General features: G+C 44.0%; 1 protein-coding gene across 1 annotated transcript; it reads right to left on the reverse strand.

The window, feature by feature from the left end:
* Positions 1–527: 527 nt before the first annotated feature.
* Positions 528–6,019, reverse strand: LOC123242911 (kallikrein-11-like). The gene is made up of 5 exons (XM_044671028.1): positions 5,962–6,019; positions 5,535–5,691; positions 1,669–1,934; positions 908–1,044; positions 528–724 (listed from the first exon to the last, which is right to left on the reverse strand). The coding sequence occupies exons 1-5, from the start codon at positions 5,999–6,001 to the stop codon at positions 566–568; spliced, it is 759 nt and encodes a 252-aa protein (XP_044526963.1). The 5' UTR covers positions 6,002–6,019; the 3' UTR covers positions 528–565.
* Between the last annotated feature and the right edge of the window lie 6,176 nt (positions 6,020–12,195).

The raw sequence follows: 12,195 nt of genomic DNA on the forward strand, positions 1-12,195 counted from the left end.
AAAGTAGGAGCCTTTTTCCAGGCTCCCCATCTAGCCCTGTTTCCCCTAGACCACATTGTTGCCCTACTTGTTCTTCAGTGTAGTGGGATGACTTCCCTCCAGGGAGGATTTCAGAGATGGGAAGCAGAGTATCTGGGCCTGGGAGAGGCTATCCTCAAGGTTGAGACAGGAGTTCAAGTTACCTTTACTTAGTAGAGAAACAGAATTCATCAAATCTTGAGAATCCTTGAGTTAGAACTGCAAAAGACTTCAGAAGATATTGAGTCCAACTCCTTGTTTTTAGAGAGAAAATAGAGACTTAGATGTGTGAAGTGCTCTAGGATCTGAAGGTAGTAAATGCTCAGAGCAGAATTTGAACTTGGTTCTTTCTGATTCCAAGTTGAGCTTTACCCACTAAATTGGATTGCCTTTCAGGTCACTGAGCCATTGATACCTTCCTGTGAAAAGTGAGGGAGCCACCGATATGCTAAAAAAATGACCAAGGACTTTCCACGGCTATTTATTGTGAATAAAGTAGACAAGGAGGGAAGGGTTGGGGGAGAGAGATCAATGGAAATATTCTTGGTCAGGGTGAATTTTCTTTAATGGTTTCATTGATCCAATCCACATATTTGCAGACCTTGGTATAGACCCCTGGCTTCCGGCTGACAGCACAGGGGTCTTGGCCCCAGGAAATGATGCCTTGAAGTGTTCCGTTGCACACCAAGGGCCCCCCAGAATCACCCTGTGGGAAGAGAAAGAGAAAGCTGGCCTCAGAGAGTCCAACCCACCTAAGGATGGGCATCCAGAGAGAGATAGGAATGGGAATGAAGGAGGTGGTATGGGTGTGGGAATGGGGATAGGAGTGAGGAGTGGAATGGGGTGGGGAAAGAATGTCGTTAGGGATTGGGCTTATGTTCCAGCTGACCTGGCAGGAGTCCTTGCCCTCCTTTGTGACACCGGCACACACCATGGTATCTGTGATATTCCCAGGATAAGCCCCTTCACACTCCCTGTGATCGATGAGGGTTATGTTGGCACATCGAAGGGTATGGGGGAGGGTCACTGTGGAGGCAGAGAGGCTGTGCGTGAGTGAAGCAGCCCTCTCTCACTGAGGCCCTTCCCATACTACTCTGAACTTTGAGCAAGGCACCTACATTCGCCCAAAGGGAATGGATCGTGGCTCTGTCTGGAGGATGCCTGGGTCTGAGAGAAGATACCTGCCCTCCCTTTTCATGGTAGGCATCTCCAGCCTGAGATACTCATCAGCCTTTCATTCTCCTCTTTTTACCACATTGTTTCTTGGATCTCTTCCCTCCATGCCAGTACTGCCCTCACTGAATCTTCATGGGTCTTCCCATATCTCCCCCATCGTCTCCTTCTATCTCCCAATGCCTCGTGGCACCCTAGGTTGCTTTTTATGCCTTCCACAGATTCCCTTGTCCCTCGTCCATGCTGTTTGTCCCTTTGTCTCTCTTCCTCATTTTGGATCCCCAGTAACTTCTTGCCTCTGCATATATCCCCTTTTCTCTGCATGTGTCTTCCTCCTATCTCTTGGTTCCCTAATGTCTCCCACCATCTCCTCCCAGGACCCTGTGTGTCTCTTTGGATCACTTGATATCTCCCCAGGTATTTGCATCCACCCGTTTCCCCATGCAGAGTATCCCCATCCCTCAGAGAGACCCCTACACTGGGGGCTAGTGGTGGTGCCCCAGCCGGAGATGAGGCATTGGGAGCCAGCAGTGGCACAGTCCTCAGGCAGGGCTAAGGGCCTCACGCCCCTCGTCAGCATCACGGGGGATTTCATCTTCACCAGCATGATGTCATTTCGATGGTCCTTGTTGGGGAGGCTGCCGTTGAAGCCCGGGTGGGGGAAGGAAAGGGTCGCCATCCGCTTCTGCTCACAGGCATCTGGTCGCTGAAGGTTATGCTCCCCCAGGTAGACCCAGTACTGGCTACAGGTGGAGGGGAGGAAGGAAAGATGGAGAAGACAAATTAGAGTTGGGGGACAAAATCAGGGGAGATGGGGGTGGGAAGAGTGGGGCAAGATGGGAGAAAATGGTTAGAGCTGGGAGAGAGATACAGAAGAGAAAGGAAAGAAAGGAGAAGTGGTAGAAGACTAGAAGAGAGGGGACAGCTAGGTGGCTCAGTGAATTAAGAGCCAAGCCTAGAGACAAGAAGTCCTAGGTTCAAATCTAGTCTCAGACACTTCCCAGCTGTGTGACCCTGGACAAGTCACTTCAGTTCCCCATTGCCTAGCGCTTACCATGCTCCTGCTTTGGAACCAATACATAGTATTGATTCTAAGACAGAAGGTAAGGGTTTTAAAAAAAGAATTGATGAGAGATAGAAAGGAAAGAGCACTAGAGATAAAGAGAGAGATGAAGAGAGGGAAAGGATAGATTGGGGGGTGGGGAAGGAAAGACATAGTAACACTTGAGAAAAGATGTTGTCCCAATAGAAATGGACAGAATCTGAAGACTATAGACCCATGATTTCTGGAAAACATCCCAAATGAATTATTAAAGAGAAGTTAGTAGATATCTAGTAAAAGCCAGGATCCCAAAAGGCCAGTATGGTTTTATCCCAAAACTGATCATGCCATAGTAATCTTTCTGTACAAATTATTTTCCGAGGAAAATGTAAGGAATGCTTTCAATAGGATTTACCTAGAGTTTAGCAAAGCATCTGACAAATTCTTTCATATTCTTCCCAGGGGAAAAAGTAGAGGAATGTAAACTAGATAGTAGTATAATTGGGTGGCCTCAACAATGGTTGAATGGCTGGACCCAAATAATAATCTTTAATGGTTCTAAGTCACTATGCAAGGAGGTTCAAGGGGAGAACCTGAGTGATCTGTGCTTGGCCCTGTGATGCTTCCCATTTTAATTTATCAATGACTTAGGTTTATGTCAAGATTCTCAGCTCTGCAGATGATCGAAAGCTGGGAGGAATGGCCAATACACTGGGTGGCAGAATGAGGATCCAAAAAATATGGCATTCTTGAATCTTGAGCCAAATACAATCAGGTGAAATTTAATAGTCGTAAATGCAAAGTCTTATGCCTAAATTCACATAATCAACTTTATAAATTCCAAAAGGGGGAGGCATAGATGGAGAATAATTTGTCTGAAAATAATCTGAGGGGGCAGCTGGGTAGCTCAGTGGAGTGAGAGCCAGGCCTAGAGACAGGAGGTCCTAGGTTCAAACCCGGCCTCAGCCACTTCCCAGCTGTGTGACCCTGGGCAAGTCACTTGACCCCCATTGCCCACCCTTACCAATCTTCCACCAATGAGACAATACACCGAAGTACAACGGTTTAAAAAAAAATCTGAGGGTTTTAATTGACTGCAAGCTTAGTATGAGTCAGCAAGGGGATGGGGCAGCCAAAAAAGCTAATATGTTCTTGGGCTACATTAAGAGATTGGGCTTTCAAGAACAGGAAGGTTGGGAGCAGCTAGGTGGCCCAGAGTACTGACAGCTAGGCCTAAAAATGGGAGTTCCTGGCTTCAGACACATCCTAGCTGTGTGACCCTGGACAAGTCATTTAATTCTATCATTCTTCTGCCTTGAGAACCAATATACAATAAAACCAACAAAACAAAAGGTAAAGGTTTTAAAAATAACTTAATTAGAGGGGACATCTAGGTGGCCAAGTGGATTGAAAATCAGGTTTAGAGATAGGAGGTCCTGGGTTCAAACCTGACCTCAGATACTTTCTAGCTGTGTGACTCTGGGCAAGTCATTTAACCCCCATTGCCTACCCTTACCACTCTTCTGCCTTGGAACCAATACACAGTATTGATTCTAAGATGGAAGGTGAGGGGTTAAAAAATCCATTAATTAAAAAGAATCCAGAGAAAGAACTGTGGGAGAAGAAACACAGAAGAAAAACATTTGCTTGATCACATGGTTTGATGGGGATATGACTGGGGTTGCAGCCTCTAAACGATCACTCTATTGCAAATATTAATAATACGGAGATAGGTCTTGATCAATGATTCATGTAAAACCCCGTGGAACTGCTCATTGGCAACTGGAGGAGAGAGGGAGGAGGGGAGGGAAAGAATATGAATCATGTAACCATGGGAAAATATTCTAAACCAATTAATTAAACTCATTAATTTTTTAAGCAAATTAAAAAGAATAGGAAGTTTAACAGGTCCATTGTTCTCTGCCCTGTTCAGACCATCATGTCTGGTTCTGACTGCCACAGTTTTAGGACACTGATAAGCTAAAGAACATTTAGAGGAAGGAATGGTAAAGGCTCTTGAGTCCACGTCATATAAAGACCTTTGCTTGGGGCAATGAGGTGGCTCAGCGGATAGAGCATCAGACTTGGTGAGGGGAGAATCTGGTTTCAAACTTGATCTCAGACACTTCCTAGCTGTGTCACCCTGGACAAGTCACTTAATTTTATTTGTCTAGCCCTTGCCCTTCTGTCTTAGCATTGCTACTAAGACATAAGGTAAGAGTTTAAAAAAAAAAAAAGATTGGTTAGAAGAACTGGGGATATTTAGTTGGAGGAAGAGAAGACAGTGAGAAGAGGAGAGGAGAGTGGCATGATTGATAGCTGTCTTGTATTTAAAGACTGCAGTGTGGGCGGGCCAGGCTTATTTTGTTTAACTTTAGAAGGTTGAACTCGGCCCAATGGATAGAAGTCACAAAAAGCCAAATTTGAGTTCAAGGTCAGGAAAAATTTGCTAACAATAGAGCTATGCCAAAGTGGGATGGACTGCCTCAGGGGGTAGTGGGATCTCCCTCGATGGAAGCTGGCATGCAGAGGCTGGATGACCACTTGGTGGGTAGGTTGTAGCAGGGGTCTTTTTCAGAGATGGGCCTCTGAGGTTCCTTCCAAATCTGAAATTCTGTGATTCTGTGATTCTGCTGAGGAAGAAATATGATACTGAGTTATAGATAGTGGATGGATGGGGGGAGGGAGGTAACAGATAAGAAAGACACAGAAGAGATGGAAGAGAGATAGAGATGGCAGAGGAAGAAATGAGGATGGATAGGGAGGGAAAGGAAGGAATCAGGCTCAAACATGGAGAATTTGTGCTAAGAGGAAAATGGGAATTAGAGATGAACAGATGGGGAAAAAACCAACGGAGATAAAGGAAGATATGGTGAGATGAAAGATGTAGGGCAGAGAGATGAAAAGACACAGGGTTAGATAATGGGACTTGAAGTTATGGCAGGGAAAGATTTGGGAAGAGGAAGAGAGGGAGAGATGGTGGAATGTAAGAGAAATGATGATCAGAGTTGGAAAACAGAATGAAAAAGAAAAGATAAGGAAATAGGCAAGAAAGAAATATGGGAGGCATGAGAAAAAGAGACCCTCAAAAATTAGTTAGTTGAATCCCAAGAAGAAAAATAGCTCTTCAGCATCCTCATTCCCAATCCCCATTCCCAGCCCGATCTCCAGCTCTGCCTCCTTCCCCATTCCTATCCCTGAACTCTCCCTTCCTTCCAATATATCCTTATCACCATCCCTAATCCAAGTCCCGCCCCCATCCCAGAACCCCAGCCATCCCCTCCCACCTCCCCGCACCCACGGCTTCTTGCAGTGAGCTGCGGTGAGTAGCCATTGTCGATTGATGAGGGTAGCCCCACAGTGCAGGCGAGACTTCTGAAACAGTGCGACCTGCCAGGGCTGGGAGTGGGCTGGACACTCATACCCCTTTATAATTCTTGTCTCTGCTCGGCCACGACCTAGGAGGGAGATTGGGGTCAGCCATCTGGGGAAGAGACAGGAAGGGAAGGGGAAAAGATAGGAAGAAAGGGGGAGAGGGAGGGAATGTGGAGATTGGGGGATAAAGTGAGAAGTCTGGAAAGGGGGTACAATGGAAACAAGGACTTCTTAGGGGATGGGAACGGGAATGAACATGAGAAGAGATGCAGGGATATGTAAAGATTGGGAAAAGTAGGGATGAAGTGATGGATATTCCGATTCATCACCACTCTGCTCACTTCATTTCTCACCTGTCACCAGGGCAAGCACCATTAGGGTCAGTAGAGGCATGATCTGAGGTGTCAGAGGAGAGAGCCGGTCCTAAATCCTGTCTAGAGAAATGCAGACGCACGAACGATGTGAAGGCAGTAAGAGAAGCAAGGCTCCTCCTATCCCTTTGCACACAACCCTTCTCATCTTTTACTCTCTTCAAAATACCTGCTTGCCCCCTCAACATATATGGCAAGGAGTTAGCCTAGAACTAACAATTCCACCCCTCACCCCCCTACTCCCCACACCTCTCTGCCTGGGAGATTCAGTCATTATGAACACATATTGAAGAACTGAGTGGGCTAACAGTTCCCTTTCCTCTGGGTGAGACCTGGAGAAGTGAAGCCATGTGGAAAGGGTTATTGACTCTTCCCTTTCATTTAAGAATAAGATTTCAGAGTTGGAAGGTACCTCAAGGACATTTAAATACATTCCATAACTGAACTGAATTCCCATAAAACATACCAGACCAGTTGGTAACCCAATCTTTGTCTCTAGATTTCTAATAAGGGAGGACACTCTACTTGCAGGGGAAGCCCAATCCCATATTGGCTGACTCGGAGGAGGAGATTTTTCTTTACAAGAAACCTCTATCTGCCCCTCTGCAACTTCTTCCCTCCAATCCTATTGATGTCCTTTGGGGTCAAGTTGAATATACCCAATCTCTCTCTCAGGTGATAGTCCTTAAAATACTTGAAGACATTTCACGCCATTAAATCTGAAATCTTCTCAAAACTTAAATTTAAGAAGAATTGAAGATTCTTAAATGCTTAAAGAATCTTAACTTCTTAAATCTTAAAGAATTTTAAATTCTTAAATCTTCTTACATTCTTAAATAATCTTAAATTTTCGAGTGCCCATTCTTTTCCCCTTCTTTGGTATCCCTCTTGCTTCTACTGCTTTCCTCTTCCTTCCTTCCCTGCCCAGTCTCCCTTGAGTATCTTGTCTAGCTCTCTCCTGCCCCTTTCCCCCTTTCCTTTTGCTCTAAGGGGGGAAAAAACCACATTTAAATTCTTCAATCTTAAAGATTCTTAAATTCTTAAAGAATCCTACCTTCTTAAATCTTGACTTCTTAAAGAATCTTAGCTTCTTATATCTTAAATACTTTTTTAAAAACTCTCACCTTCCATCTTATAATCAACTTGTTTTTGTCCTAAAAGGTGGTAGCCTGAGCTGGACACAACACTCTGATTGTCTGACCAGGTCCCAAGAAAAAGGAATGATCATCTCACTTATCCTGGACTTTGATTTTCTTACAGTAGCCCAAGATCATGTTTGTTTATTTTAGAGACCATATCCCTCCATGGAATAATATTAACCTTGCAGTCCACAACGATTAATCAACAAATACTTATTAAGTCCTTCTTATGGGCCAGGTACTGTGCTAAGCTCCAGCGATATAGAGGAAAAAATGTAAAAATAACCCTTTCCTTCAAGAAGTTTATGTTCTACAAGATGATTTCAGAAATAACTGGAAAGACCTATGTGAACTGATGCAAAGTGAAATAAACAGAACCAGGAGAACATTATACACAGTAACTGAAATATTGTGGGACAACCCAATATTATAGACTTTGCTACTAACAGCAATACAATGATATAGGACAATTCTGAGAGACTAATGAAAAAGAATGCCATCCACCTCTAGAGAAAGAACTCTTAGACTATAAATGCAGATGAAGATATATGATTTATCACTTGTTTATTTGGGTAGATGATTTAAGGTTTTGGTTTTATAAGATTATTTACTTACAAAAATGAATAATATAGAAATATGTTTTGCATGATAATACATGACTAACCCAGACTGAATTGCTTGCCAACTCTGGGAGCTGGGAGGGAAGAAGAGAGGGAGACAACACGAATCATATAATTTTAGAAAACTTATATGGGAATTTGTTATTAAAATTAAAAATATGAAACATAAAAAGAAGTTTATATTGTAAAAGTTTCAGACCTTTTTCAAACAAACTGTTATCTAATTATGTTTCTTTCATCTTATACTGAAATTGATTCATGAATTGGCAGGTACAACTTTGCATTTGTCCCTCGTAAATTTAATCTGATTTGACTTTGTTCAACATTTGAGTATGACAAGAACTTGTTAGGCCCTGTTTCTGAAATCCATAACATTTCTTTCCCACCTGGATTTCAGTCATCTGCAAAGCTCATGTGTGTACCATCTTTGCCTTTGCCCATGTTGTTGATAAACATGCTTAAATAGCCCAAGACTAAGCAGACACTAGCTGTGGGATCCCAAGCAAGTCACACAACCCTGATTGCCTCAGTTTCTCCAACTGTAAAATGAGCTGGAGATGGACTGGCAAACCACTCTAATATCTTTACCAAAAAAATCTCAGATGGAGTCATGAAGAGTTGGATACAACTGAAATAACAACAATGAAGCCCAGACTTTTGCATTTTCCACTGGAGACTTCTTGCTTTGTTGGCATTAAATTATTGGCAACTGCTCTGTGAATCTGGCCAGCCAACTAGTTCTCAATCTATTGAATTGTGTGCTCATCCAGTCCACGTCTCCATGTCCTTTGCCAGAATAGTATGAGATACATTATCAAAAGCTTTACTTGAGCATTTCATTTTTTTTATGAGTTTAGTAATCCTGTCAAAAAAAGGAAACTAATTTAATCTGGTATAACCTGTTCTTAAGGAAGTCATGATAGACCACTATCTCCTTCACTAGCTGTTTATGACCATCCTTTGAACGTTATTTGGAAATCAAGATCACTGACCAACAATTTGCAGATTTCACTCTCTCTCTCTCTGAAAATCAGGACATCTGGGCTTCTTCAGGGTACATTATTTTTTTCCCCATTCTTTACCTCTTTCAAAGGTCATTGGCAATGGCTTGGCAATCCTTTCTACTAAGTCTTTTAGCTTTCAACAATACAGTTTATCTATTCCTAGTAAAATGTCAACTGATTCAGGGCCATTTAATAATTTCCTCCCATTTTCCTACTCAAATTGAGTATTAACTCTCTGTTTGTCATTTTTGTTCTGCCCTTTCAGGTCTTTAGCAGAGAAAAAGAAAAAGGCCAGGTAAGTACTGAGTAGCTCTGATTTCAGTTATTTCATACAACCTAAGCAGCAATCTTATCCTTTCTATTTTCCCTAATACAGTTTTAAATATATTTTTAAAAAACATTTTTTGTTGTTAGCATTATTCGGCAGCCTCATCTCCTTCCAAGTTTTAGCATCCCTGGATTCTATTCACACAAGACCATACCATACTTCTATGTTCATCCTATTATCTGTCCTTGCTTTAACTTCCAAAGATGTCTCTCAAAAACAAATTTAGATGAGCTCTCTATGCATCCATATCCTTCCTTTTAGATAATAGTCTCTTATCAGAGACTATTATTTCATGATTTCATGTTCACAAGTTTCCTATTCCTCCTGAGTTGTTTTTCTTTCCTCACAGAATTTAAATGTTCTATTCCTCTCTCTATTTTACATCTTTCCCTTTTTTATCCCCTTCTTCGAAATAATCCCTCCCTCTTTCTAATTCTTTGGCCTCTATCTCTTGCTTAAGCTGCTCTCTTTGTTCAGTTCTGTTCAATTTCAGTGAAACTACAATTGGTCCACTGTTCAATCATCTGTTTAATCTTTCTTTCTCCCAACTCTGTCCCTCTGTTTCCCCTCTGTTCCTTTATATCAAGCACACCTTCATCATCTTCTTTCTATCTCCTGCTAGTGTCCTATGTCAAACAGGTCATTCATACTACATCCTTTTCTCCACTCCCTTCTTTCCTAAGTTTTCTCTTTATCTCCTCTAATCCTTCTTCCTTTCTCTTTCCCTCATCTTCTTCTGTCCCCATCCTTTCTCTGTAATTCACTCAATCCTCTCTTCCTTCCTGTCTTTTTCCAGGTCTCTTTTTCTCTTTCCCTCCTCCTCCTCTTCTTCCTCCTCCTCCCTCTTTTTCTTCTTCTCTCCCTCTCTCCCCATCTGTCTCTTTTTCTCTCTCCACACCCCCCTCTTAAAGAAATAGACCTTCAAAGTTCTGGATTTGCAGTACTGCATTCATTTACCCCAAAGCACCTGAAACTCTGTTCCCAATCATTGCTACATAAAACTTCCCTTCAAAAGTGGGTGCAAATATTTAACTTTGGTGATGTACTCCTTGTATTAACAGGGTGATGTGAAGTGACATATTCCTGACAGTTCTCATTGGGTCAGCATGTTTGGAAATTATAATTGTACTGGTCTTTGGTAACCAGCCATTCAGCTAATTCATGCAGTTTGTTCCTATTTTTTTCTTATCTAGGGAGGCTACATTTTATCCTCTTTAACCCTTTCTTTTCTCCACTGGATTAGGAAAAAAAAAAATCAGAAAAGCCAGATATTCTGAGTGGTAGAGTGGACTGGGGGCAGTAATCCCTCCCCCAAGATTGTGAGAGCTCAGAAATAAAACAAAGCTTTAAGAAAGGTTCTGGAGTTCACCTGGTTAGGAGATCTTATCACTCCCAAGATTCTTTTTTAATTCCCCACCTCTGGATCTCCATTACTCTCTCTTCATCTCCTCCCACTCTGTCCCTCTCAATTCTTCATGCCCCCTTTTCTCTTCTATTCCCATCTCTCCTCTATCTTCTCTCCCTCTTTGCACCTCCCTCCACACCACCTCAACTCTTAAACTTTCTTCTCCTACCTCAAATGAGATTATTTAGAGAATATATATGTGTATATACATATATGCATATATGTATATAGTCCTTTGTGGACTTTAAAACGCAATGTAAATGCTGGCTCTTACCATTATCAGGCTTCCTACTTTCTCTCCCCACCCCCCACCCCCAGGGCAGAATCTCAGTTACAGGAAACCTTGAAAGCCATCTAGTCTAACTTGGACATCAGCAGTCGTTTCCTGCACTTTGTCACGGACAAGGGATCACTCAGCCTCCCTCCAGAGACCCCCGGTAGTGAGAGACTCCCTACACACAGAGGTAGTGGAGGGGGGGGGGAGAGTTCTGTTCCTGGACAGTTGGGCTTCTTAGGAAGCTGCTCCACTCATTGAGTCAGCATCTGCCAGTGCCTCAGAGGCGTCCACCAATGCTCCTCTGGACCTCTGGCCTGGTGCTCAGCAGAATAAATGAAATCTTTCTATCTTTATCCTTCCCCATCCCCTTCCTCATGGAAGGTTAATTTGCATCTGCTTTGTATAGGGCACTTAGGCATGTCACCTCCTTGAAGGCCAAGTAGCCTGCCTCCCTTTGGTCTTTTTAATCCCAGCACCAGGCACAAGATCTTTTTGCCCAGAGCCCCATAGTAGGTAGTTAATACATCCTGGTGGATAGATCGCTTCTCTTCTCTCAGCCTCTCCTTATCCTTCATGGGCTCCCCTTTATCCTATTATTATTATTATTATTATTATTATTATTATTATTATTATTATTATTATTATTATTATTATTCCTCCTCTAGAGCCTTCTTTGCCTCTCTTTCTCTTCCCCTCTGCCTTGCTCTAACAGCTCTCCATCACCAGCTCCCCCTACACTCGTGCACACACACACACACACACACACACACACACACACACACACAGTCACACAAGCCCTCTATCTGCTCTGTTCTAGCCACTCCCCGGACCACTCCCAGGCCAGCCCAGCCCCAGCCCCTCTCGCCTCGGACACATCCTCGGGTCTCTCTAAGTTCTCTTTTGCCCTCCCGGTCTACTGGCCCCCGGGTGGGCGGGTCTCAGTGTTGAGAGTCCCGCCTGGGGAGGGCGGGACCGTGTCCCAATTTGCCCTTTCGGGGGCGGGCAGGGCCAGGCACTCCGAGTTCAGGGGGTCAAGGAGGTTGGGGGCAGCCGGACCCCGAGTAGCTGAGTAGGGACAAACCTAGCGATAGGGAGCCCCAAGCAGGGAGGCGATCAGAAGCCGGGCAGGTCCGAGGGGACGGTCCCAGAGTACGAGAAGAGGCGAGGCTGAGAGCCACAGAGACATTCAGAGACCCCAAAGGACTGCGAGAAACAGAGACCGCGAGAGACGAAGGCAGAGACCACGAAGGGGAGAAACCCAGGAGAAGAGGCATCAGAGACCAAGAGACTGCGGAGTTCAGTCAGAAACGGGACTGACTGGGCGTTCGGGCGCCGGGGTCTGGGAGCCGGAATTTGAGAAGCGCAATGGGGCGATTCCCCCCCACCCCCTCCGGCTGAGCTCACCTGGGGGTGGGGGTGGGCCCACGGGCGGCCTGGGGCGGG

The sequence above is a fragment of the Gracilinanus agilis genome, chromosome 3 (assembly GCF_016433145.1).
Source record: "Gracilinanus agilis isolate LMUSP501 chromosome 3, AgileGrace, whole genome shotgun sequence".
Lineage (NCBI taxonomy): Eukaryota > Metazoa > Chordata > Mammalia > Didelphimorphia > Didelphidae > Gracilinanus > Gracilinanus agilis.

Excerpts from the sequence above, each read along its gene's own strand:
- LOC123242911 (XM_044671028.1), bottom strand. The coding sequence starts at position 6,001 with ATGCCTCTACTGACCCTAATGGTGCTTGCCCTGGTGACAG. Across the intron at positions 5,692-5,961 it reads GGTGCTTGCCCTGGTGACAG|GTCGTGGCCGAGCAGAGACA; the intron begins GTGAGAAATGAA and ends TCTCCCTCCTAG. Across the intron at positions 725-907 it reads AGGGCAAGGACTCCTGCCAG|GGTGATTCTGGGGGGCCCTT; the intron begins GTCAGCTGGAAC and ends CTCTTCCCACAG.